Source organism: Caretta caretta, chromosome 3, assembly GCF_965140235.1.
Source record: "Caretta caretta isolate rCarCar2 chromosome 3, rCarCar1.hap1, whole genome shotgun sequence".
NCBI classification, from domain to species: domain Eukaryota; kingdom Metazoa; phylum Chordata; order Testudines; family Cheloniidae; genus Caretta; species Caretta caretta.
Genome location: NC_134208.1, coordinates 18,888,807 through 18,915,926, shown reverse-complemented (window position 1 = coordinate 18,915,926; position 27,120 = coordinate 18,888,807). Strand labels below are relative to the sequence as shown.

General features: G+C 47.0%; 2 protein-coding genes across 14 annotated transcripts in view; one reads left to right on the top strand and one right to left on the bottom strand.

The window, feature by feature from the left end:
* Positions 1 to 20,030, top strand: part of KLHL29 (kelch like family member 29) — a 598,483-nt gene extending 578,453 nt beyond the window's left edge. For all 13 annotated transcript variants that reach the window (XM_075126386.1, XM_048845630.2, XM_075126385.1 and 10 more), the window contains one exon: positions 17,659 to 20,030. In XM_075126386.1, the coding sequence (XP_074982487.1) occupies positions 17,659 to 17,842 (184 nt within the window). In that variant the 3' untranslated portion in view covers positions 17,843 to 20,030. The remainder of the gene's footprint in view (positions 1 to 17,658) is intronic.
* A 100-nt stretch (positions 20,031 to 20,130) lies between these two features.
* Positions 20,131 to 27,120, bottom strand: part of ATAD2B (ATPase family AAA domain containing 2B) — a 175,978-nt gene continuing 168,988 nt past the window's right edge. The window contains exon 28 of the mRNA XM_048845622.2: positions 20,131 to 25,043. Coding sequence (XP_048701579.2) covers positions 25,032 to 25,043 — 12 coding nt within the window. The 3' untranslated portion in view covers positions 20,131 to 25,031. The remainder of the gene's footprint in view (positions 25,044 to 27,120) is intronic.

The window sequence follows — 27,120 nt, the reverse complement described above, 5'->3', positions numbered from 1 at the left end:
CTGGCAGCCCTGAGAGGTCTCGCAGAAGACCTCTCGGATGGAGATAAAGGAGCTGCCGGTCATATTGGAGCCCTCGGAAGTGGCGCAGGAAGGCGTGTGCCAGGATGCTCCACGCCAGACTACCTGCACCATAAAGGAGCCTCTGCAGGGCCTGGAGGTGGAGACATGGACCTGAGTGCGGAGACACTTCAGGCCCTGCCCTCCCTCCTCCAGGAGTAGATGAAGAACCCCTGCAGAGACCCAGTGCAGTCCTGACCAGAAGAACTCCACAATCAATGTCCGGAGGTTGGCCAGGAAACCCAGGGCCGGGATCAGGGTGTTGAGGTGGTTCCAGAGCATGGACAGGACTAGTTGATTAAGCACCAGTGCCCTCCCTCAAAGGGAGAGGCACCAGAGTAATCCTGTCCATCTCTGGAGCCGCTCTCCCACCCTGCCCTCTAAACCGTGCCAGTTCTCCGGCAGAGACGGATGCGTGGCAGAAAGGTAAATGCCGAGATAGAGCAGTGGACCCACGCTCCACCGGATGGCCTGAAGCGCAGGTGGGAGGGAGCTCGCCTGCCACCAGTCCCCTACCACCAAGCCAGAGCTCTTGACCCAGTTGACCCAGGTGGAGGAGGCTGCCGAGTAGATGGCCTGGCAAGCCTCCACCCGCACCAAGTTGCCCGGGTCCTGGACCACGAGGAGCACATCATCGGCATACCCCGACAGGACCAGCCGCAGCACCAACCCCATCAACCTGCAGAGGAGACAGAGGAAGGGCTCTATCGCCAGAGCATACAGCTGGCCCGAGAGGGGGCACCCCTGCCGTACTCCTCGTCCGAAGCTGACCGGTTCGGTCAGGGTCCAGTTGAGCCTGACCAGACACTCTGCGGAGGCATACAGCACCCAGAGAAAACCCACAAACTGGGGTCCGAAGCCAAATGCTCGCAGAGTGCCCAGGAGGTACCCGTGGTCCACCCTGTTGAACTCCTTCTCCTGATCCAGGGACAGGAGGGCGAACAACAGACTGTCCCTATCACCCGAGTTCCAAGAGGTCCCAGACCAGATACAGGTTGTCGAAGATGGTGTGGCCCGGGACGGTGTAGGTCTGGTCTGGGCGGATCACGTCCACCAGCATGGACCCTAGCTGCAGCAAGATGGCTTTCGCTATGACCTCGTAGTCCGTGCTGAGGAGCAAGGGATGCCAATTTCATAAATCGTGGAGGTCCCCCTTCTTCGGCAATAAGGCGAGCACGGCTCACCTGCAGGAAAGAGGGAGGACCCCGCTCTGCAAAGACTCGGCCCAGACAGTGACTAGGTCTGGGCTGAGGACATCCCAGAACACGTGGTAGAACTCCACGGTCAGCCCATCCATGCCCGGAGATTTATTGGTGGGCATGCGGCAGAGGCCTTCCGAGAACTCGGCCAGAGTGAGAGGCAGCTCTTACCGGTCTCGGTCGCCCACACTGACCGTCAGGAGTTCGTCCCAGAGCACTCTGCAAGCGTTAGGATCGGTCGGATCCGGGGAGAAAAGGCCTGCATAGAAGGCCCTGGCCCTCTCGCACATCTCTGCCGGATCCGTGAGGGGGGTGCCGTCCTCTGCTAGGAGGCAGGTGACGTGCTTCTTGGCCCCCCCTCTTTTTCTCCAGGGCGTAGAAGAAACAGGAGCCGCGATCCATCTCCTGAAGGAGGTGGATGCGGGATCGAACAAAGGCACCCTGGGCCCGATGGTCCTCGAGGGCCCGGAGCTCCTCCTGCTTCTCCCAGCATGCCCCGCAGAGGGATGGATCCTCGGGGCTGGCGACCAGACGCCTCTCTAGCTCTAAGACCTCCCGTTCCAACCGCCCTATTGCCACATCCCTCTGTCGGCTGGCACCCCGGGTGTAGTCACGGCCAGGCGTGCACCTTCCCCAGGTCCCACCACCACTGCGCTGAGGGAAAGGCACACCGCTGCCCTCGCCAGGCCAGCCAGAACTCCTGGAAGGATGCCACAAAGCCCACATCCTCCAACAAGCTGTTGTTAAAATGCCAATAGGCTGGCCCCGGCCTCTCTGTGCAGAGAGAGGCCATCACGGTGGCTAAATGATGTTTGGAGAACGGAGCCAGCCGGATGCTGGAGGAGTGGGCCCGTGAAAGATGGAAACGTGATAAGTAGATGCAGCCTCCACCCGGGTAAAGGTGAACGTCGTCCGGGTGGTGGTCGCGCCAGACGTCCACCAGAGAGTGATGGTCGACAATCTCCTGGAGGACGTCCGCAGCGGCCGGGCACTGCTCAGTCCCTGAGCGGTCCCACTCCTCGAGGGTAGTATTAAAGTCCCTGCCCAGGACCAGGCACTCACTAGGATTCAAGGTGCTGAGGAAGGCAGATGCCTGCTGAAAGTAACGCAGCCGCGCCTGGGCCGATGTCAGGGCATAGACGTTAACAAGGTTGACCACGAGCCCCTCCATATGGACCCGGAGGTGCAGCAGGCGGCCCGGCACGGCCTCGGTGACCCTCAGCACCTTGGGCCGTAGGTCGGGGGAGAACAGGGTTGCCACTCCAGCCGTACGAACTGTGAGATGGCTAAAGTAGATCCTGTCCCCCCAGGCCAGCCGCCAGCTGTCTTCGGCGGCTGGATCCGTATGGGTCTCCTGCAGGAAAACCAGAGTACTCCCCCTCCCAAAAGAAGGAGAGCACCTGGCACCTGCGGAGACCCATCCTACAGCCCTGGGTGTTCAACGTTGCGATGGTGAGAGGTGCCGTGAGGAGGGCTGAGTGGGATCCTCGCCAGCAGGGACACTCATGGCTCCCAACGGGCCACGCAACAATCCTAGACCTACCCCGTAGGTGAGTAAGGAGTCACGGAAGAGGTGGACCCACTGGTAGGCTGCAGCGGCCTGCTTCCCCCCAGGCCTTTTACCCTCCCCCATGAGGGCCCTCGCGGCCCAGAGGATTTCATGGAAGTCCCCCCATCGCTGGAGAGCGAGCTGCACCTTGTTACCGGAGCCACGGACGTCCGCAAGGAACTCCTGCAGCTCCTCTCACAGCGTATGGGGGGGCCGAGGTCACTAGCCCCCCAGCTTTCCTCCGGGGAGACCACTGACACAGCCCCGTGGCCCACCGAGACGGGCAGGCAAGGGGCCCCCCTCAGATCCCGGCTCAATTGGGGGCGGCGGAGAAAAGATAGCAGCCCCTAGTGAGTCGGGACAGGGAAATACAGAGGTCGCTCCCTGGGGGCTACCCTCTGGGAGTGAGGAGATGACGGCCCCAGGGGCAGCAGTGGTATCACGGGAGGTAGAGGGGACAGGGACGGGGTTGGCATCAGGGGCAGGGCAGGGATCCAGAGTAAGAGCAGGGCAGGGGTCGGGAGGAGAGTCAGGGAGAGGGCAAAGGCAGGATCCTGGGCCCCGGTAGCCAGGCCGCTGGGAGATGGCCCCTCTCAGTCAAGCTCAGGAATCTGGGGGGTGAGAAGGGGACCCTCCGTGATGCCGGGCTCTGGCTCCAAGGCTGGCGTAGTAGCCACGGCATTGTCAGTGGAGTCCCCGCCCAGGAAGGAGGTCGGTTGCCCCACACCCACAAGGGACAGCCCGTGGGGCTCAGGTCCCAGCCACATGGCACCGGCGGTTGCCTTAGTGGGCTCAGCGGCCAACAGCAGGGTGCCACCTGCGGCCGGACAGACGGAGGAGTCCAGGGAACCCGCGGAGGCAGGAGCAGAAGCAGCAGTGATGGGGAGGGAGCATGGAGAAGTGGGGGCTGGCGTGAGGTCACCCAGATTGAGCCCCGCTGGCAGAGGGTCATCCTCCCCCTGGGTGACCGGGGTCAGACCCAGGGCCTCGATCTCCTCATAGATGGAAGGGAGCTCTCCTTCCACCATCCCAGAGTTCTCCCCGCCAGTGCCCGAAGTGACGCTCGCCTCAGGGCTCAAAGGGGCTCCAGATGGTAACGGGGCAGGAGGGGCTCCATCGGGGGCCAATGGAGGGGTAGTACTGCCCTCCCATGGTGCCACGTCTTCCCCAGCCGGTACCGGTGGATGGAACGCACTCATGGGCAAGGCAGAGGGCTCGGCATCGGTGCCCCCCTTTCTGGTCTTATGGGGGGGCTTCCGCATCGGAGGAAAGAAGCAGAGCTCGAGCCTTCCGCTTGCCCCATTTCCCCTGGACTAGGGCCCAGCCCTCCATGGCATCATCCGGGGGCCGGCTAACAGGGGTCGGGTCAGGGGGCAGGGGCGATGGCTCAGGGACTGTAGGAGGCAGCAGTGGGGCGGCATGAGGGATGGAAGATTCCCCCTGGGGCGGGCCCTCTCCAATGCTTGGCGGTATCCCTGCCGCACCCTCTTCTAGGGGCCCCACCGGATTGCAGGCAGCAGGGGTGGGGCTCTCACGCTCGTCTGGGCGCGCTGGGGGAAGCACCCCTTGGGCCTGAGCAGGAGCACTGGTGGACTGAGTAGGAGGAGGGGCAGCTCCGGGCACCGGGCAACCAGGGGCACCTGTGATGACGGGGCCGGGGCCCTGCCGGGGCTCGGGGGTCCCAGATGCCCCTCCTTGCTGGGCCAAGGGGCAGTCCCTCTGGACGTGCCCCATCGCCCGGCAGAGGTTGCACCGGGCCTCCCCCATGGAATAATGCACCCGGTAATGGGCCCCCTGGTAGGGGACCAAGAATGACCCCTCAAGCGCCTCTCCGCGACACGCCGCCAGCAGCAGTTGAAGCTGCACTTGCCGGTGGAACGAGAGGACGTGATGGAGGGCGGGGTCTTTGCAGCCCAGTGAGAGAGGCTCACGACAGAAATGGGCTTCCCCAGGATCAAAAGGGCGGGTAATAGGGCGGCACTGGAAAGGAAGGGAGGGACGGAGGTCAGGACCAGGCGGATGCCCACGTCCTCTAGCAGCTCCAGAGGGACAAACAGCCCCCCCCCCCTTGCCAGGCCCTTCTCCACCACCTCCTGGGTGGCGGCCTCCGATGCTAAGACAATGACGACCTTGCCATACATTTTGGAGGCCGCCACAATGGCTGTGGGCCCACCACCCTCGTCAATGCCCGCACGTGGGTCTCCACGTGAGGCGAGGCGGGCACCATGAGGCAACGGACGCCGTGCTTCCTGGTCATGGTGGGAAAGGGGTCCCGGCCGCTATAGCTGGTAGCGGAGGCGGTGGGCGGGAGAGATGACATAGCGGCAGGCGCGGGGGCTGCCGCCACCTGGGTGTACGCCCTGGGGGCCGGGGGAGGGGCACCCGCAGAGCTGGTGGAGGGAGCAGCGGGCAGCGACGCCGCGGCCCGTGGCAGGGCCGCGGCAGTGGGGGCAGTCCCTGCCCCAGAGGAGGGCCTGGTCTTTTTAGTGGCGCCCTTGCCCTTCTTCTTACCCTGGCCCTTCCCGCCGGCTGGGGGGGTTCCCCCAGAATCTGAGGGGGCGAGGGACGTGGCAGCAGCGGAGGACACCCTGGTGCCTGCCGCTGCCGGCGCCCCGGCGGGGGCGGTGGCAGGTGGTTTGGCAGCGTCAGTTGAGGTAGAGGCTTGGGGGGGGTGATGGAGGGGCAGGCAGGGGACAGGTCGCTGGGGCTGCTGGAGGGGCCCCACCTGCCGTGTCCCCCACCATAATGAGCAGGGAGGGAGGGGAAAAATACCAGAGAGAGGAGAGGAAAGGGGAGGCAGGTCAACCCCTCCTCCCCGCTAGGCTGCAGGCAGGAGAGGAGGGCGCCAAAAGGGGTGGGCTGGACAGGAGGGCTATCAAGGGCTTGTGGGGGACAGTCACCGGCTCAGAATAGGAATCCAGCTCCTCTAGCTGCACTAGGGGAGGGAGTCATAACAACGTTGGGGGGGTGAAGTGAGATGGGGCAACTCAAACAGGGGAAGGGCACAAGCGCATGGAAGGGGGCATGGGCGCACTGAATAAGGGGCTAATCAGGGCAGGGGAACTGCTTGGGGAGTGGGGGGAATCAGGCTAGAGGTAGGACAGGGAACCAAGGGGCAAGCTTCAGAGGCTGGGGCGAGGTGAACAAACAAAAGCTGCAGAGGGAAAAGGGCAGGGCAGGAAAACAAACTGAAGCTAGCGAGGTTCTGGGGTAAAAGGGGGGGCAAAAGGCTGCAAGGGGCAAAACGGAGCAGGTAGCAAGGGACAAAGCTGGGGGCTTGCTGAAGGGGGTCAGTCGGGGGGGGGGGGGCACATGCGCCCCATGCGCTTGCAAAGAGTCAGTGCGGGCTGGCTGCTGCTTCAGGCCCAAAAGATGGTGAAAGGGCACAGCAAGCCAAGCAAGCAGCAGAGTCCCAGAGGCAGGAGCTTGAGGCAGATGGTAAGTGTCCACTGGGAGTGGTGGAGGGGGCAGCAACAACGGTGGTGGTGGGGGTTGGGGGAGGCCACACAGATGGATTGGGGGGCAGGGGCCACACAGATGGATTGGGGGGCAGGCTCCCCGCCACACCTCCTGTGTCCCCACAAACACAGTCAAAACCCCCACCACAAGAGCACAGTTCAAAAGTTACGCAGCCTTATGGCCCCCTCCACAGTGGTCTGCAGAGTCCCTGTGCGGTCCCCCAGCAGCAGAGAAGGGCTACATGGAAGGTTGCAGTGAGCCTCTGAAGCTAGCATAAACCGCCTGAAAGCGTGGGACCCATGGGGACAAGGTCTGAGCTCTGCCACACCATATGTTAATGATCCTCTCTCAATCAGGTTCACACAAAACCTGGTTTGTTGGGAAAAGTTTGTGCACCTCATTTTTATATTTTAAGCAGACCGTTCTTATCACTTTCATAACTAGCTAGTGTGATTGTGTATAACATGGGAGGGGTGACTCGTGAAAAAATGTAAAGGTCAATTTTAAATTTTTTTTAATGAAAATTTAAAATTGTTCAGGTCCCCAAATCATGAGCAAAAGGCATATCAATTTCAGAATGCCTTTGGGACAAAACCTAATCCCATTGTAGACAATGGGACTTTTGGTATTGACCAGGCAAGATTATAATGGCACAAAGGGCAGTTATGTACCAAGCTTGCTTTGAAAGTCAATGGGAGTTAGACACGTAAGTGGCCTTTGTGCCTATTGAAAATCTCCTACTGTATGTTTAGGGTGAACTGAATCTTTAAGAGTTTCCCAAACAGCCACATGTTTTGTTATGTGTTTAGCCACATGATCATGGTCACATTTTCATCCTATATTTGTAGTGCTGGATATTTGGAGGCCCACTAACCACACGCTCTGCTGCAGTCACAGATGACAGACATGGGCTAGGAGCTGTGATTATTGCTCTTTGCACTGTCCTGATGGCCACCTCCCTCCACACTGCCAAAGAATGGGAGGGAAAAAAACCACCCCACTCCATATTGCTCAGAAGTCCTCCCTTTCCAGTTCACCCTTCAAGGGTTTATTTTTCTCCAAGCAAAAAGAATACAGAATGTGTTTCTATGTATGGATTAAAAATTCCATATTCCTGCTTACTTAGAATTCAGACTGCATGCAAATAGAGCTGTTACAGAGATTCTCCACAGGGTAACAGCAGCAGCAGGGTGGGGCCAGCAATGATTCCAGAGAATCTAATTTAGTACCAGCAATTCCCAACAGGCACAGAAAAGCAGTTTCGGCCTCCTTCTCCAACTCTTAGCCAGTAAGGTTTGTTATATGGCTCTGCCGAATGGGAACCCTTAATAAAACTTAGATTCAGGCTGAACAGCACAACACAAACATGGTGGGGTTGGGGGGTTTTTTTCCACCTTTTAAATAAATTCTGGTTCTTGGTCAGTGAAGCATAACTTCACTGCTCAACTAGTGGGCCTGCTACCTTGTGGCACTGGCCCAGGCTATTCATTTCCTGTTACAAATTTAGGATCAACTTCAGACACTGAAATGGGTTAGAGCACAGCTTGTTTGGAGAGAAACTCCCAGGTGGCTGTGTTTATGGAGTACGATTTCTTAATAGTTGCCTACTTCTTAATTTGTCCACAAATTTAAAAGCTGGCCTTTCAGCATACAGGGTCAGTTTTTCTACAGCTGGGAGAAAACTGGTAGAGAGGGAAAGCCCAGGTCTTTTAGCAGATCTGGAAGGAAATGTGTGGTTGGGACTTGGGACAGTGGACAGCTGATTAAAATCACAGCAACAGACTAATGTAACCCTTCTACCCGTCAGAGTTGGCAGCAAGAAGGGCCGGGTTCAGTATCTAGGGGTTCCATTCCAATAACACAATGCAAAACCAGCTCAAACCCCCACACAGTGACCTGGGACAAATATATACCACCCCCGCTGGGCACCTCTAAGAGGCAATACTTCCCCTCTCGCAAGCACAGAGTCTGAGTATAGCAAAAAGCCTTTTAATAACAGAGAGAAACAATGTGGCATTATGTTGGGGAAACACCACCAACAGGATTCATAACACAACCCATGAGCAAAAACCCATCCCAAGCAAATTGGGGCATGTCCTTTCCCTTTGGTTCTTGAGTCCAGCAACCCAAAATCATCCAAAAGTCCAAGGACCCCAAAGTCTCTGTCCCTGGTCAGAGTTTATCTGCAGAGTTTTACCTCCCAACCTGGGTGGAGATGGCGGGGAGGGGGATTTCAGGGGCACCTTACATGGTCCAAAGCTGATTGCCCCACCTCTCCACGGGGCTCCGCTCTGCCAGCCACCCCCATGAGTTACTCCAGGCATCCGACATACTGCTCTGCCATATATCGTTAGACTCCCCCACTACTTAACACAACACTCAGTGATTTCAGCTCTTACTAAGTTTAGCTCTTTTGTGATTTCAGCTTGTAGTAGGGGAGCCTCAGTACTGGTGCACCATTAGCCCAAAGTGAATTCAGCTCAGCAGCCTGTAACTAGACTCCTAATAGAATCAAAATTAGCTCTGATATTTTACAGTGGCAAGAGAAGAACATACAATTAGCATGTAAGGCCCTTACCAGGGGACCCATACCACCCAGTATTAATACCTGACCCTAGCCTCTCTCCATTCAGTGGGTTTTGGAACCCATGACCCTTGCCTAGCAAGTGCTGCTTAGTTGATGGTGAGTCCCTCCATCATAACAAAAGGCCAAGTGCAGTTCCACTGTCCTTGGTTCACATAATCAGGATAATAGTTTATTCCTGCCCCAATAACAGAGAAACTAGGGCTCCTACAGCAGCCAAAGTGACCATCTAGGCAGGGTGGGTGTGTCTATGCAAATGAGATCAGCCTCTGAAGTTCTTTTCGACAACCCACCATGACTCACCACTAGATGTCAGGGTAGAGCTCATCCTGACTCTGCTTACACTAATAAGAATGATCTTTCGTTTATATAGCAGTTTATGTCCTGAACGATCTCACTGCACATTAAAGCATAACTGATATACAAATAATGCACAGAGACCGCTTTGGCTACTACTAAAATGCAGCCACCTCTGGGTTGGAGTGTGGCAGCTGTTCAGCAGCACACAGCAACACTACACAACAGTTTAGGAACACTATCCAACTGAAAACACTGGGGAAATATAGTTAGGTAGAATATAATTAGGATGTGGCCAGGGCACCAGCACTAATAATGCGACTACAAAAAGTGTTAGCACATCTTTAATGACCATGAGTGGTCTGGACCTTGATTTTCTATCTAATTCGAAAGATAGACAGCAGCACAGGGACACCTAGCAAAACCTATGGAAAATGTGAGCATTGAATCTTGAGCCTTCTAAAACATAGCATCCTGGCTTCAAAACTTTCTGTAAACATGGGCAGAGGTTGTTAGCACAGCTACCAAATTCAGAGAGAGAGAGCCTTGTGGAGATTAGCATCCATTAAACTCTAACCTCCAAGTGGGTGTTCCTTAGAGATGCCCCATCCAAGTATTAGCCCAGTTTGTGAACATCCGTCTGTTGCTCTTGCTTTTTAGTCACTTTCCCAAAACCTAATTATTTGTGGATTAATTTCTTACTTGTAAATATGTGAAAGAGGAAGTTTTTTTCAAAGAAATTCTATGTATACTTACCTGCTAGTCTTTAATTGTCTTTTTGGATCTGTTCCAATTAAATTAGTGTGTGTGGATCTGTGCCCATTCTCAGTAGCTCCACATACCAAAAACAGTTCTGAAATGTTCAGTACAAGGACAAACCAATTCAGCCATTTAAAAATGTCTTTTTATAACCTCAAAAACAACTAGAAAGCTTTTTTCCCCAAATGTTGTGAATTTCCAGCCAAGAATGAATGTTTTATGGCCAGTTTGTATAGGGAATTTTGTAAGTCTCTCAATTTATAGTAGCCTGTAGCCATACCATCTTGTGCTGCTGTCTTGTGTAACCCTCGCAAGCTAAGAAAGCTTGGACTAAATGAGTTCTTGAGTGGGAGATCTGTAAGGAACACCAGACCGAGCTGCTGCGCACAGTGATGCTGATGATTCAGGAGGTGGGATTCTTCCCTCCGCGGTACTATTGACACAGTGCTTCATCAAGAAGCAACGGTGCTGCCAGTGTTCCTCTTTTTTGGATGAGATGTGAAAGGCCCCCTAGATGTCTTTGTGAGAATGTGGATGTTAAAAACCCAATGTCATAGCCAAATTTCAATTTAGGTAATTGATATTCTGCCAGACGAGGGCCCTGATTATGGAAAGCACCCACCACGTGCTTACCTGCTTTACTGAATAGAGAGACTTAAGCGCACCATTAAGTACGTTCTTGAATCAGAGCCTAAATTCCACCCCTCTGAGGCTGCACTTGGATAAGATATTCATTTCCTGTCATAAACATTATATACTTCCTATATTTTCTTAATGATCATTGGCTGTAACATAAGCATGTGATCTCTAAGAGATGAGAATTATTATAGGTGGAATCAGACATTGTTCACAGAAGCAGTAGAGCAAAAAAACCAAGATGGCTCATGCAGTGCACACAAGTTCACACACTTATTTAAAAAACAGAGATGGAGTCCTAATGCATCAGTCGTACATAGCATTTCTGTAAAGTGCACAAAGAGCCTCTGCAGAAAAGTAGGTAAGTATTGCTGTTGTCCTGCGGGTGAGTAAAGAGTAAAAGAAAGGCTAAGGCCTGGATTTACAGAAGTACTTTGGCGCCCAAGTCCCAGTGTTAGGCTTTGCTGTGATTTCACAAAATTGCCAAACTCTGTAGATGCCTAAACTCACTGGGTGCCTAAGTTCTTGCAGTTACCCAGTTCTCTGGGTACCTAAGTTTCTGCCTCTGGGTATGTGCATTGCTGCCTTTCTCTAGCGTCCAGATGCCTAGCTGCCACCTAAGCCCCAGAGCGATTCACAAGCCAAGGGAATATAGGCATTGAACGGCCCAAGTCACCTGCAGGGCCTGATCCAGTTGGTGTGCTCAGAGGCTGCATAACAAAACAGCTGTGGGGGAAAAGTTCCCTCCTAACTTCTAGCCTACAGGCTTGGGTACTCACCTGGAAGTGGGAGAGCCCCTAGTTCAAGTTCCCCCTCTGCCAGAGAAGTAATTTGAACAGCGATCTGTCACCTCTCAGGTACATGCCCTAACCCACTGGGCTACAAGGGTGTGGAGATCCCTCAGTAGCTCCTATTGAAGCTGTTCCACGGTGGCTATATACTCAGAGTGAGACTGATGCTGGAACCGGGAGAATAGAGCACTCATCCAAGGGCCAGTCTCCCTGCTCCACAATGGCACAGCTTCAACAGGAGAGAGGGCGGGAGCCCCAGATCAAAATGTCCCATAGCTCAATATTTAGGGCACTCACCTGCGAAATGGTAAATTACTGTTCAACCCCCTTCTCCGTATCTGGTGTGGGAAGACTTGAACTGGGGGGTGTCCCACATCCAGTTGAGCCCCTTAACTCCTGGGGTAAAGATTATGAGGGAATGTCCCCTGGCTTCTTGCAAAAAACACATTAGGTGCCTAACTCCGAAGATTGTTCACAGTTGAGAATCACTAGCAAAACTAGGTGCCTCCCTGAAGCCTGTACACGTAGGGTATCTCCACACTGCAATTAAACATCCATGGCTGGCCCATGTCAGCTGACTTGGGCTCCCGGGGCTCAGGCTGTCGGGCTGCAAAATTGTGGAGTAGACATTCGGACTCCAGCCCAAGCTCAAATACCTACATGGCAACTGTACAGCTGATCCCTGAGAGCCTGAGGCAGCTGACATGGGCAAGGCGCAGGTATTTAATTGCATTGTAGACATACCCTTTGGGCCATTGGTCTGACCCAGTATGGCTGATTGTTCTTGTATGTTCTTATGGGCAGTTTTAAATAAAACCACTTGCCTCAGGACCGGAGAGGAGAGGTTGGAGCCAGTCTAGCGCACAGCCATCCACAACCCTGTCCGATTTCCAAGCAAGAGTTGTGGAAAGTATTTCACTTGACGATAGAAAAAATACCTCAGTTATGAAAAAATTACTCTTAGCCCATTGGCATTACGGTGACTCCGCCAAGCTGAGTTGTTCTTTGACCTGGGCTGTACGCTCAGCTCACTACAGCTGCTGCCCTCAGAAGCAGGCGTAGGGCTTGTTGCTTTCACTGCAAAGTTCTTCTGCTTGGAGCTGTCTTTCTCTTCAGGTTCTGACAGCATGTAATCACTTAGTGTTAATGGCACCAAACAACAAGCCTGCATCCTAATTATTGTGATTATTCCTTTCTTCATGCATTAGCCTCGGTTAATGTTGTTTTTACAACTGAGGGCCTGGGAGGGGAAGAGCAATATTGTTGCCCTTAGGAAGAGGGAGCGATGAACACACCGCTTTCCGTTCACCTGCCTTAAAGTTCTGGACTACAATGAGACACAACTGCTTAAGGTCCCCTTGTTAATCTAGCCCTAAATCCAACATATAGGCACCAGTAGCATGCTCAGCTTCCACCTAACCCTTTAGGTGCCCAGGTTTCCACTGGTAGAGTCCCCTCGGTACCCCCAGTTTTTGCTGGTGGGCATGCATAAACATGCCTCAGGCCTCACACTGTCAAACAGCTTGACACCTAGCTTGCGCCTAGCTTGTGTATGGAACCTCATCCAGGCAGAGGAGGAGTTGGTGGTGCTGCCTATCCTTATACCCAGTGATTTGGGCAATCATCTGGGTTGGTGAAAGGACCTGGATTCACATCCCTGCTCCAAATCAGGCAAAGCAGGGATTTGAACTTAGGTTACCCACATCCCAGATGAGTGTTCTAACCACTAGGCTATTGGGCATGGGGGACAACCACCACCATCTCCTCCTTTTCTTGTGCAGGTGTACTGTGCACACCTACGAAATCAGGCCACTTAGGCAAGCGAAGCAGGGGAACAACAGCAGGGCTTAAGTGTGAGTTAGGCTCTGAGCAGCTCAGTGATTCCAGGTCTTACAGTGGCTTTGCACATGCCCCCTGGCAGAAACTTAGGCAGCACCACCACCATGTTCTCCTTGAGAAAGGGCTGACCCAGCTTAGTTACCTGACTCCAGGAGAGTGGTTGGGTCTGTGAATCCCAAGCAGAGATAGGTGTCGTAATGCAGCCCAGACTAAGGGTTTGGCTACACTTGAAATGCTACAGAAGCACAGCTGCTGGGCTGCTGTAATGTGTTCATGTAGATACTCACTACATTGATGGGAGGGGTTTCTCCCATTGGCCTAGTTAATCCACCTCCCCAAGAGACAGTAGCTAGGTCAACAGAAGAATTCTTCCACCAACCTAGCACTGTCTACATTGGGAGTTAGCTCAGCTTAACAACATCGCTCAGGGTGTGTTGATTTTTCATGCCCCTGAGCAACGTAGCTGGGTCATCGTAACTTTTGAGTGTCGACCTGGCCTTAGGGGCCTGCCTCATACCGTCTGAGAAGTGGGTTTTAAGCGCGCACACAAGGGGTGTAGCTGTATACAACAGGTTGCCCCTCTGATTGGCATTTCCTACTAGCTAGCTTAAGTGGCTCACCACTCAGTTTGTGGGCTTTTCTGTAGCCTGTTCTTAGGCACCCAACTTTCCACAGGCATTTTATAGGGAGCTTGGACATGTGGATTCTGGGCCTAAAGTTAGGCTTTCCAACACTGAGCCTAAATCTCCTTGGTGGAGCTAACCCTTAGATGCTTTTGGAAATTTGATGTCTAAGCTATAGGTATTTTCCTCAGACGTATTTACTTACATGTTTTCAGTTGGATCCCCTTCTATTGCCTATTCATACTGCTAACCTTTCAAGGTCCCCGTGTTCCTATTATTTTGTCTGTCCTCACTGCTGGTGGTAACACCTCCCAGTAATTTGCAACTTTAATTTAATGGGCTGCTTACATAGTCTTCCAGATCATTAATAAAAAGAAAAGGAGTACTTGTGGCACCTTAGAGACTAACCAATTTATTTGAGCATAAGCTTTCGTGAGCTACAGCTCACTTCATTGGATGCATACATGAAGTGAGCTGTAGCTCACGAAAGCTCATGCTCAAATAAATGGGTTAGTCTCTAAGGTGCCACAAGTACTCCTTTTCTTTTTGCGAATACAGACTAACACGGCTGTTACTCTGAAACCAGATCATTAATGATGATGTTAAATAAAACCAGACCAAAACATCTCCCTCTGCACCAAATATTGCTTCTTATAACTACCCCTTATTTATGATTCTTCCACCACTTTTTTTTAACCCATGTGGCAGTGCTCCTAGCCAAACCACTTTGAATTAATTTGTCAAGTAAGATGTTGTAAGATTACCCTAGCAAAGGCTTTAACGGAAGAATACAGACACAGCCACTGTGTCTCGTGCCAAACCCTGAAACCTCTGTCTTCAGCTGTGCAAAGGGACACAGAAGGACTAGCAGCCCAGTACGTATATGGCCAATTCCCACTCTTTTTTTTTTTTTTTTTTTTGCAAAAACACTCTGAAACTACTGTGTTCACATTCCTTCTGTACCCTATGGCAACAGAGTGACCCTGTGCCAGATCATGTTGGTAAACTGGTATGCGAGACTGTATTGTGAATAGGGACGTGTTATTTACTATTTCACATAACAAAGGAACTAGTGGTCACCTGATGAGATTAATAGGCAGCAGGTTTAAAACAAACAGAAGCAAGTATTTCTTCACACAACACAGAGTCAGCCTGTGGAACTTGTTGCCATGGGATTCTGTGAAGGCTAAAAGTATAAATGGGTTTAAGAAATAATTAGATAAATTCATGGAGGCTAGGTCCATCAATGACTAGTAGACAAAAATGGTCAGAGATGCAACACAAGACTCCAGCTTTCCCTAAACTCCAAGGATCACAGACTGGCCACTGAACTAGGTGGCCAATTGGTCTGATCCAGTGTGGCCATTTTTATGTTCATATTGTTCCCTTTTGAGCCTTTAGAACATAATCTTTTCTGGGGCAGAGATGACATCTCAGTTTGGCACATGTCACCATTGTACTGTGTCCACATGGCTTTATCCCACATGTAGCCGGCTGTGGGTGTCTTGTATCTTGTGTTCTTTAGAAAGTCCATGCTGTTTAGTTCTCATAATGCCACCGTCCTATGTACTTATACATAACGGGCTGTCATGCTATTAATAGCAATTATTTATTAGTAGCAGTATTACAGTAGTACTCAGTGCCCCATCAAGTTTGGGACCCCATTGTGGTAGGCTCTGTGCAAGCACAAATTAAACAAGCTTCCCTGCCCTGCAGCACTTACAATTCAAGACACTGATCCTTCAAACACTTGTGCACTTCAGTGGCATTATTCCTTACATAAAGTTACACCTGTGTGTAAGGATTGGACTCGACAGACAAGATGTAATGAGTCAGTGTAACTAACAAATGGAGGGAGGGGATGGGAGTGTTAGGAATATATGACTAAATAAAGTCTGGTTGGAGGTTCCTGGTTTCAGTCTTGCTCTCTCTTTTTTATTTTATTTACTTATTCATTTAGACAGGCTAGGTGGATGAGGTTATATCTTTTATTGGCCCAACTTCTCTTGGTGAGAGACAAGTTTCCAAGCATATGCAGAGCTCTACTTCAGGTCTGGGACAGGTAGTGGCAACAGCTAAATACAAGCATGGCATAGATAAGGCATTAATACATGTTGCAAGAGACCATTCAAGATGAAGGGGGCAGTTAATACCGCTACAGTTATAGGACAAAAGAAGGTTAGTAGGCTACAAATCGTTACAAAAAGCCATAGATACAGTATCTCCAGCCATGATTTTTTATGTCAAGTGGAGTTATGAATTTAAGTTCCCAGGCTTGTGTTCTGAAGGTGTTGTGCAGATTTCTGTTGAGGATGAGGAGCGAGAGGTCAGATATGGAGTGGTCATTTTGAGAAAGTGTTTTGGTGTTATCTTTTTTCTGTAGGAGTTCAGTTGAGGGCAAATTGTAAGGCTACACAGAATAGATATTAGTAATCTCAAAATGAGTCTTTGCTTTTTTGAATATTGGTACAACACTTTATTCAAATCCTCTAGTACTTCCCCATTTCTATGTGACTTTTCAAAAATAATTACCAGTAGTTCAGTAAATTCATTAGCAAATTCCCTTAAGACTCCGGGCTGTATAATCGGCCAGCCTTGCTGATTTGTATAGATAAGCTGATCAAATGTTTCAAGTAAACCCAATTTACCTGCATTCAGATTAACAGTTATTTTGAAAAGGTCTTCATTATTTCCTACTTACTTGTGTATGTAACTCATACTAGTCTTGTTTAAATCCTTCCCTCTTCACTGTTTTCAATACAGGTTTGTTTTTATCCTCAGAGCCTGATTCCTCCTGAAGACATTGACCACTTCTTGTTCTTTACATTCTTCTTTTTTCAGAGGCATTTTGGTTGGTTGGTTTTTCATGCTGGCATCTTCTAGGATTCACCATTCACCCCATCCTTCAATTTCAACTCTTCCTCCTTATGCTGCAGCCCGCTCTGTATGTTTATTGCTTCAAAATGAGCTCTATGAAATATGTGAATGTACTACTTAGTGTTAAGTTCGGCGAGCCCAGTCATTGGCATAGAGCCTCTCCATAACCCTCCTTTGTTCAGTTTGCTTTATTTGCAATATATTTAAAATTTGCAAAGTTTTAAAATGTGCTTATCTTTTTATAAACTAGGGCACCCAGCTCCCCACCCCCAGATACTGTTCGGTATCCACAGCCATTGATTGGCTTTGTATGCATGCTGTAATGCCTTCTGCCAGACAGCACTCACACCAGCAGCCACATACAGGCAGCAAGATGTGTTTCTGAGTCAGAGAGAGGAAAATGGGATGGAGAGGGTTTGGCTCAGTGGAAAATGTAGTCATGACCCCAGCCTCCACAGTGAAAGAAAGACAACTGACCACAGAACGGGTTGAATCAAGAGGGTTTTCATTGAGCTTGTAGTCTTGGGGGGTAGCTGTTTCTTCCTTTACAGCTTTGGCAAAGACCGGTGGTGTAAAAATCCCATTTTGTATGCACAGGACTGGGAGCCAGAAACTTCTGAATAGCAGCTACATTTGTTTATACACTTGGATGTGGTGCATAGGTGTGTATCTAGGCCTGGTACATTGCAACAGTGGCTGTGCTGTTGATACCCTCTATAGGCTTGAGAGAGTCATGTCTTCCACAGTTTCCCTCTTGTATGTTTAAAGTGGGGAAAGCTTACCTGGGGGATGGTGGGGCAGCGCAGGTAGGGGAAGGTTATTAAGATTAATGGAAGGGGCGTTCAGCTTTCTAAAGATGCAAGTGTTTCTTACTATTCTAACAGTTATCCAGTTAGGCTTGTGTTGCAAAAGGGCACTAAAAACTAGAAGAAATTTGAACTGTTTTACAAGATATTAAGCAAAATTTTTCTTTTCTTTTTGTGTATAGTGCTGTGGTTCTTGATGGAAAAATTTATGCCACCGGTGGAATTGTTAGCAGCGAAGGACCTGCGCTGGGGAATATGGAAGCTTATGACCCTAAGACAAACACATGGACACTTCTCCCCAATATGCCATGCCCTGTGTTTCGACATGGCTGTGTAGTTATTAAAAAGTACATTCAGAGTGGTTGATGCTACCAAGGAGTTGGATGGAGAACTAGTTTTGCCTGCTAAAAGCAGGCAAGAAATAAAAAAAAGCTATTACAACAAAAATAAATAAAATTAGAAGAACAAAAACACAAAAGCAACGAACATATTGCTCTAAAGTTTTGAATATTCTCTACATTGAATGTAGAAAATCATCTTCACCTTTTGGTGAACAAGGAGCAGAGAGCTCCGTGCTATGTAAGATAGTGTAACTTAATAATACAAGTGTGTCACTAGATGTTGTAGTGGCACTTGTTACGGATGTAGGCTTTTGGTCAACCCAGGTGCAATAGAATTTCACATATTTTTTAACTGGGGGAAGAGAAAAATCTGCATTTTACTCCTAGAGAGCAAGCTTGATTCTTAAAGTAACTGTGTAGAAGATTTGTTTTACTATTACACATTAGGCATCAGACTATTTGAAAGAAGGTCAAAGTGTCCTTATCACTTTGATTCCCACATTTGTTTTTAACAAATACATGCTTTTCAATACCAATGACTGAGATATATCTTGTGTGACAGCTGGTGTAGGTTGATGTCAGTCTTCCATCAGATCAAATAAATACTGCAGTTCTGTAGAGCAGCACCAAAAAAGGAGAGAGAGAGAGAGAACTGATTGTAACAGCACTCTATGTGGAAAAAGGTTTCTTGGGTTGTATGGACTTCTGCCCCCTACATGGCAGCATTTGTGTGTTAGGAGTGGAGAGTGGTTTCTATCTTGTTTTCTACTGTATGAGCAAAACTTGACAGTGCTTGCAACGTCCAATGCAATTTTTTTTTTTAGATTCCAGAGGCATTTTCTTGATTAAACTAACCTCTTTAAAATGTTCTGATTGGAATCATGTTAATAAAAAGAAACAATATGATGTGGGATTTCCACGATTTCAGTACGTTATTTAAGAAGATGCCTCATGTTATGGTTTATATACTCATTTTTGGATCATAATCAAGATTCCTTATGTTGGGATATATGCCACTATCTTTGTTTTTAAATTACATCTAAGAGGACATCTTAAAAAAAAAACCAAAATCTTATCTCCCAATTAAAAGATATGGAAGTCTTAAATGCAAACTTCTCTCACTAAGAAGCATCAGAATGTTTCAGAATAAAAACATTCACATGTTTTAAACACACAAGTTTAAATCCCATAATAGAAAATGCATTGGGTAAAGCCCAGTATAAGAGAGACAGAATGATTACTGTGTAGAGTTGTAAGTATATGCACAGCACAGGGGTTATATTTTTATATATATATATAAAAACATTGTCTATCCAGAGAAGCATTGTGATGTGAAAATTCTTTATAAATTTGTAAATGGAATGATCAAATGGGAGATGAGCAGGGAGATATAATGGGGGAAAACAGATTCTTACAGTTAACAAATGGAAAATAACCCTGAGCAGATGATTTGTGTGATTTCTTTCCAAACAGAGCAGCAGAAAGAGAAAGAGTTGCTACGTTTGCCTTCACAGTTTTAGATTCTAAATGCCATGGTGGTAATTCTGTGGAGAGATTCCTTTACAGAATGTGTGTATGAGACACACTATGGTCAATATCTAGTTGAATTTCATACCAAATATGTTAGCCTTTTTGTATCAGGGGAGGTCTGGTTACAACTTTGGGGAAAACAATGCAGATGGTTAGCCAATCACCTTAAAGTTATTTTATTAATAATTGTTTATAAAAACAAAATAGGATGAAATTTGTATCTTGCAGTATTTAAAAATAATGTGCTCAGTCAGGCTCTAGGGTGACTCGCGTCTCTCTCATTTTGATAGTGAAGTTCCAACCTTTGTTATGCAGTTGTTTTATTTATTCTTCAGAGAAAAAAATAAGCACAACAAAATTATATACATAATATGTCATTTAAAGTATTTATGTCAAACAGGGTACAAGTGTGAACCTAAAGATTGGAGCACAAGTTTCTAACTGCCTGGGGCAGGACTAATTTTAGTGTTGGTGTGTGTCTACCTCCAAAGGAGGTGCTAGCAGTCAACAAGACCTAACACATTCAACATTTCCAATTTAGCTTATTTCTTCATTTCTCACACTGGAGCAAAACTGGCTATTTCTGTGACTAATATAAAACAACCAGGGTTCTCTGTAATGGCATTGTATATAGTTTATGTTTACTGTTGTTATATTATAATAAATATATTTATAGATCTAGAGTCATCATCCAGATTGGATTAATTTTGTTAAGAGTGAACACAAGGCAATGCCACATTAATATTGACATTAATTTTCCTTGCAACCATGGAGAAAAATGCTTTTGTTCCAGCTGGATCTCTCTCTGGTCCAATTTTTCTTGCTAATATTTATCTGACTACTAACTTCCAACATACCTGCATCCTAGTTTTTTTTGTTTGTTTGTTTGTTTGTTTTTAAAAAGAGCTTATAAATAACTCTCTATTTATCTAGATAGCCTCCCTTTCCCCCACTCCATTTTTCCAAACTTCTATTAAGTAAAGAACCAGAGGGCTCGTTTTCTATCAAGGTTTATACAATTATCTTGAAGCTTTATCTTAAAACCTTACTAAACTGCTTTATTTAAGTGAGCCTGGAGTTGTGCTACTTGGTCTTGTAATTTCTAAGAGATGAAAGCCACTTTTGCCCTGTGGTCAAGTTCCTTCATATCTCGGAGTGGGAGTTCAGCAATCCACAAAAGGACACTTGTCTCCAAGAGCACTGAAGTGTAACAGTTCAAGGTTCCTCTGATGTTTCACTGGATGTCATCTGTTAGCTGTAAAACACTGGATAGGGAACTAATGAGGAGACAAATATAACTAGTCCCAACTACCTCTCCAGTGGGAGAGGCAGTACATTGCAGTGGAACATTTCAGACCTATAGTAGGAACAAACAACTGTTCTATACATTTACAGAAATAATTAAACTATTGAGTTTGTCTCAGCTTCATTCAGACTGCGACTTTGCAAGTATTTACAAGCTTGACTGCAGTTTTTAAACATTTTTGTTTGGTCTTAGTGGATCAGGTTGAACAGCACATGAAGATTATTAAAAGCCTTGCACTTTGGTATTATACAGCCATGACCCAGACCACACAGGATGAGTTGCCAACCTGTTCATCAACACTGAAAAGACGGTCTTACTCAGCACTGGTCAATAATGCTTGGTAGGATGAGCAAGACACAGGCTATTTGCTTTACTTTCATATGAAAATTATTTTAGTTGTCCCCTGGGAAGTTGGCTGAGAGTCTGTGCTAAATGAATCATGTGCACAGATCTGCTAGGAGGTTTTGTCCTTAAAAGCTTTTAGAAATTCCATGGACAGGCTGGCTCAGTGGACTGGTAATGATACCAACCCTTTCACCTCTTGTTTACTAGTATGACCCTAGATCAGCTCACTGGGGACTGAAAGTTACCATGTAAGGGATGGTTCACTGCCTTCAGTGAACACCACATACTCCCACAGTTCCCATGGTTGCTGTTTTCCTCTGATTGTTTCATTGAGTAGTAAACTTACCAAGCGAATCAAGTCTTAACTACAAGCAAGGAGACACAATCTGGGAGACTCCTGAATCTCAAATGCTTCCTGAGTAGTTGCTAATGAAAGGCAGCAGTTCCTTTGGAAAGGTGCTACATTACCCCTCCACACTACATTCAAAAGGTGGTTTAATTTTCTAGTCACGGCGGATCAAACCCCAAATAGGATGTGTAGTCCTGTGCTGGGCAAGTCATACCAACCTCTGAAAAATACCAGTAGGGGGTGTCTTTAATACTTTAACACTTGTATAGCCTGTCATGCATATAAAGTCTCATCGAATTGAATGAGCCCCTTAAACTAAACCCCTTAATGCTCCATTTTACCTTTCTAGAGTCCGGGAGCTTTAGAAGCAGGTACTGAACCCTCCTTTCAGCTGAAATGGAGATACCAAGGTGTACAGAAAATACAACACTAATTTTTGAACATCCTGGGGGTCCTGGTTAGAAAAAATGAAGAGCTAGAAAGAAAATTATCTTGAGAGAAGTAGGCAGAGATGTTGCTGCATGGTGGGTCTATCATCTCATTACACAAGGTATGGAGATACCAGGAAAGAATACCAGAAATGATACCAGAAATCATCTCTGGTTTGAAGAACCACTCTTCGTATGAGTCTGGATTAAACACTGGCCCAGTTTAGATTTCATGCAAGTGCGGGCTGTCACCTGGGCCAGAAGAGAATTGTGACTAGATTCCTCAGCCAAATTATCCTTAATGACAGAATTTAGTCTCTCTGCAAGTATCAAAGTCAGACATTGGCTCCAGCTGTTGGAGACAGAAAAACCAAAGGAAAAGTGGCAGACAACAGTGGAAAATGAGCCTGTCTCAAGCTGCCCCTTGAAACAAGCTGTAAGTTGTCTTCTCTTGGATGACACATTCCATGTTTAGAGTTGACGTTAGCTTGGGGGAAAGGTTACTCCTGAGAGAAAGGTAACAAATTCCATTTTTCATCAGCCCACAAGTTCTATTTTAATTAAGTATAGCAGATTAATACACGGAATTACAAGTTTTGGCTCAGCTAGTGCCTAGGAGAGGGAAGCTTTGCCACTGATATCAAGCCTAATGTCTGCATTTGTTCCTTATTATATGAATAAAAAAGGGTAACCAGCTGCTTGTGGTTTTTAATTTTGTCATCTTTCAATGTCTTACTAATATCCTCTCCTCTTTCGCAGTTCACAGGTGAGATCTTAAGGGCTACCTCGGCAATATCAGTCTCCTTTAGGACCTGGCCTGAGGACAGGGCTGGCTGCCCAACTGATAGTGCATGTTCTGAAACCTTCCTTCTTGCAGCCATTCGAATAGCTTTCTTTGGCCCAGAAATCAGGCTGGCAGTCTGAATTCCAATGTCTGTTGTGTAAGCCATAAAGTTGTTATAAAACCTAGGTTTTGTGATGGTGTCTTAGGCCCAATCTGGGACATCAGTTCTGAGCCATGTCTACCACAGCAATACATGCACTTTCTCCACGGTTCAGCTTGTGTAGCCTTATATTTCTTCTCACCCCTTTGTGTAGCCACAGAGTATGGATACAATTAAGCTTAGCTGGCAACTGCAAGCTGTGGAAGCCTTTGTGTTTTATTTTATCTGTAAAAACAGATTTATAGAAATAATAGCTCTTAAAGGGTAGGGACTGGCACCTTCTTCTCAGGTTGGGGAATATGCTCAAGCAGAGTGGTTCCCAGACTGTGATATGTGGGGCATGGGCTGGTTTATAACATAGTAGCAGAATAAGAATCTGTTAGATGAAATTATGAAAATGGGAGGCCAAATACTTTTGATTTTTAAAATCTGAGAACCGGGAGCTTATTCTAGTATGGGCACTATCCCAAAGTAAAAATAATCAGACTTTGGCAAACTGAGCCTAGATTCTGATGCATGCTGGCAATTCTGTAGCCACTTCATTTTTGTTAAAAACTATCTTTGTAAATAATTATTAATTTTCTTGTTCAATGAGTGCAGTATCCCATGTTATTTAATAATATTAAATTCAATTTCATCTTGTCCCCCACCTTTTCAATATGCCACAGATTTTCATATTGGCAATATATAATTGCTATGTAGAAGTTTAGAGGGGAAAGCAAGAAGATTCCCATTCATATCTGTCAGTTGGCCTGCAGTTTTTAATCTATTTAACATGTACTCTGTTGATACTGCATAGTGCTCAAATTTTAATCAGAATGTCATGAGGTGCTAAAACAGAATACAAGAGTCTAGGTATTACATTAATGCAGATTACATTAATTCCCTGGTATTATAGGATTTATTAAAAATGACCATCTGCAGGGCAGAGATCTCCTCAGCCAACTCTTATTAAGACTCTTGGATACAGGTTATCCAGGCCTTCTGACTGAAAAATGTTTATCCCGAGTAGATGAGGTCTAATAACCTGCCATTACTAATGCACTGGAAACTGCTTCATCATTCTCTTATCATACAGACATGTCCCTGCTTCTTTCCACATTCAGAAGAACAATGTGCTGTTCCCAAGCTGTGAGCCCCATCGCCAAAACTTGAGGTGCTCCTCAGAAGACCAGAGTGCCCTACACACCAGACGCCCGGGGTCTACACCCTACACAGCTCTCCAGGTGGCCGAGCAGAGCCTCCTACAGCTATACTATTTTTAGCAGCGTAGCGTCTGACTGTCAGAGCCTTTTCATGCCACAGTGAAAGACTCCATCAGTGGGAAAAGGCTCTAGCAGGGGAAGGAAGCAGGAAAAGGCTCCAGGCAAATGCCCCCTGCCAAAGTCTTTCTCTGACACGTGTACCTACACGCTGCAGTGAGTGGGTACGGAGTTTGCTTTTCACTGTGGTGTGTCGCTACAGGTGTGGTGTGTAGCTACAGCTGCAGCAAGTGTAGACAAGGTCCGAGAGGTGACTATTACAATGTATAAAGGACTTTCACAAGGAGAATATACCAGATAAGAAAGGGGCCTTTCATGTAGCAGAGAGGCATAGACAAGAACAGATGGTGGGAAGCCAAAGCCAGACACTGAAATTGGAAATACGGTACATTTCTAACAGTGAGGGTGATTAATCCTACCAATGGAGAGGGTGGGTTCTCCATCTCAATGTCTTCAAATTCAGACTGAATACCTTTGTGGATGATACGCTTTAGCTCAACACAAGTTATTGGGCTCAATACAAGGGTAACTGGGTGAAATTTAATAGCCTCTGATATAAAGCAGGTCAGACTAAATGTTCTAGTGATCCCTTCTGGCCTTAAACTTGCTTGAGAGCAACTCTGTCCTAAGGGTCTTCTCCTTTGAGAAGCTAGTTGTTGTTACTAGATTTTGCTAATCTCTTCTATTTCTTCACGTGTAATCCAAAATGTAAAGAAATGATTAATTGGCTCACTGAAAACAGCGCAAATCCTGCAGCATATTCATTCTCCTGGCACACAATGTAAGGGGAAAATCAGGAACAGTGGCGTGGCTAGGGGCAGGGAAAGAAGCCAGCCTACACTTAGGCACAGCAGCAATACATTACAGTCTTTCCAAACAGCATACAAACCCAGCGGCTGTGTACACACAGGCCCGACTTTGAGAGAAAGCAGGTATGTGGCCACCAGTACCTCTGGAACTGAAATGATGATCCGTTTCTTCTTCCTCCTTTTCAAACAAAGCACTTGATTGGTAATTAGTAGAGCTGTATTAATAATGGATTTTTTTGGTTCACTGGCAAGTCTGAAAAAATAATTAACAAATGGTTTTGGATCAAAAACAAATTTTTCAAAAATTTTGGCAACCCAAGAAGTTGAAAAAAAAAAAAATCTGTGTCAGGTCAATATTTTGTTTTGATAAAATGAAACATTTTGTTTCAATTTTGATCATTTAAAAACGTTTTGTTTTTAATTAACAAAATATTGAAACAAAGTAATTCTAACTGAAAAAGCTAAACATTTCATTTCAAATCCCTTTTAGAATCTTTTTAGAACTTTTTTCATCCAAAAATAATTTGCTACAAGCAACACGAATTCACAAAACATTCTGGTGTCACCAAATCTACATCTTTTGCCAAAAAAGTTTTGTCTACCATATACCAGAGAAATATGCAACAGAAACAACTATCCCTAAGTATGTCCTTGACACCCCAACTCACTTCAAGTGAGTTCAATTTTATATGACTGTTATACAGTTTGCAGATCCCTGCAGCACTACTCATTAATACTTCAGCCACATTTACCCTGCCAATATGTGTTGCTTGGACTCTATGGGCCTTAGGATTTCTTTCCTCTACTTCTAATATGATTTAGTATGTAAGAATCCTATTGCCTCATCATGCCTCTGCACTTTACTACTCTTAAGGTAGAAATAATAATAATACGTGATACAGGCAGAGCATAAACACCTATTGTCAAAGTTGGCCAAACTATTCTAAGGGGTCACTTTTAGCGACTTATAATTTTGACAGTTTTATTCTTCAGCCCAACAAAATATTTTTCTAAAGTTTGACAAAAATTCGGTCAGCCATTTGTGTTTATGTGGGGGTGTGGATGGAAATAAAAATTTCCCATAAAAAGAGTTTGCAGCTTTTTAAAAACAGCTCTACGCTCACTAGTAGAAAATAAGAACTTGAAATTTTGCAGGAAGACAGTCATTAGTCGCAGACCGTGTGTGGCACTATCTTTTACTACAGAATGCCATGAATGTGTTTCAGATTTATTTTTTAGAAGTGTTTTTATGACAGGTAAGGAACTGCTCTGTACTAATCTAAGAATACTGAGAAATAATAATTTTATAAACAAACACTGTATGTGACCTCGTAAGGTGAAGTGATTGTATATTGGGTTATATGACTTTTCTGTAGACTTGATCTCATTGAATTGGGGGTGCTGTGTGAAGAACAAACAAGAAAGTAACACAATGGCTTCTCAGATAGGAACACCCAAGCACAGGGCTGAAAGACCATGGGGCAAGCTGTTAGCTTCAAGGACCCCATTTCCAACAGGTCACAAGCTTTGTTTTTGCCAAACCTGAAATCCTGAAGATCTAAAACACTAAACAGCTAAAAAGCCCTTCTCAGAAGAAACGGGCAGGAGGCGGGGAGGAGTTTGAACTAGGGTGACCAGACAGCAAGTGTGAAAAATCGGGATGAGGATAATAGGGGTCTATATAAGACAAAGCCCCAAATATCGGGACAGCTGGTCACCCTACTTTGAATGGTCAGAAGCTATCAAGGGACACAGGGAGACTGCATGGAGGGAGTCTGAAGTTGTTGATCTAGGGAATGGTAAGCCTTGGAGAAAATCATTCATTCATGAAGACTTGTTCATTGTTTTAAAATGTCTTTTCTGGGAGATGCTTTTGTTTCAATACTTGGCTTTAAGAAGACTGTTCACTGGCACATAGCACCAAGAGCAAAGGGTTAAAACAAAAAAGACTTATGTGCATTGGTCTTCCCTATACTGTAATCTTTCATTGCCAACTTTTGTAAATTCTCTTCTGCCCAACTACCTCTATCTCTAGGCTGGGAGAAGCAGACTGTTCTGTCACTCCTCCAGTGTCTCCCCTTGCATCCCTGTCAACGTTCACAAACACTCTGGGCAGCCTGACAGCCCACCCAACCCCTTCTTCCCTAGGCAAGCATTTTTGAGGTTTCAGCATCCCCTTTAATCCTATACATAGGACTGGGAAGAATATACCTTCCCAATGTAGCTGGAGCCAAGCCAAGGGTATTGCTCAATGAACAGCTTCCCCATTGTTTCCTCAAGGACCCTTGGTATTCTCTCTGGTAGTACCGTATCTTTGCCATTATTTCATT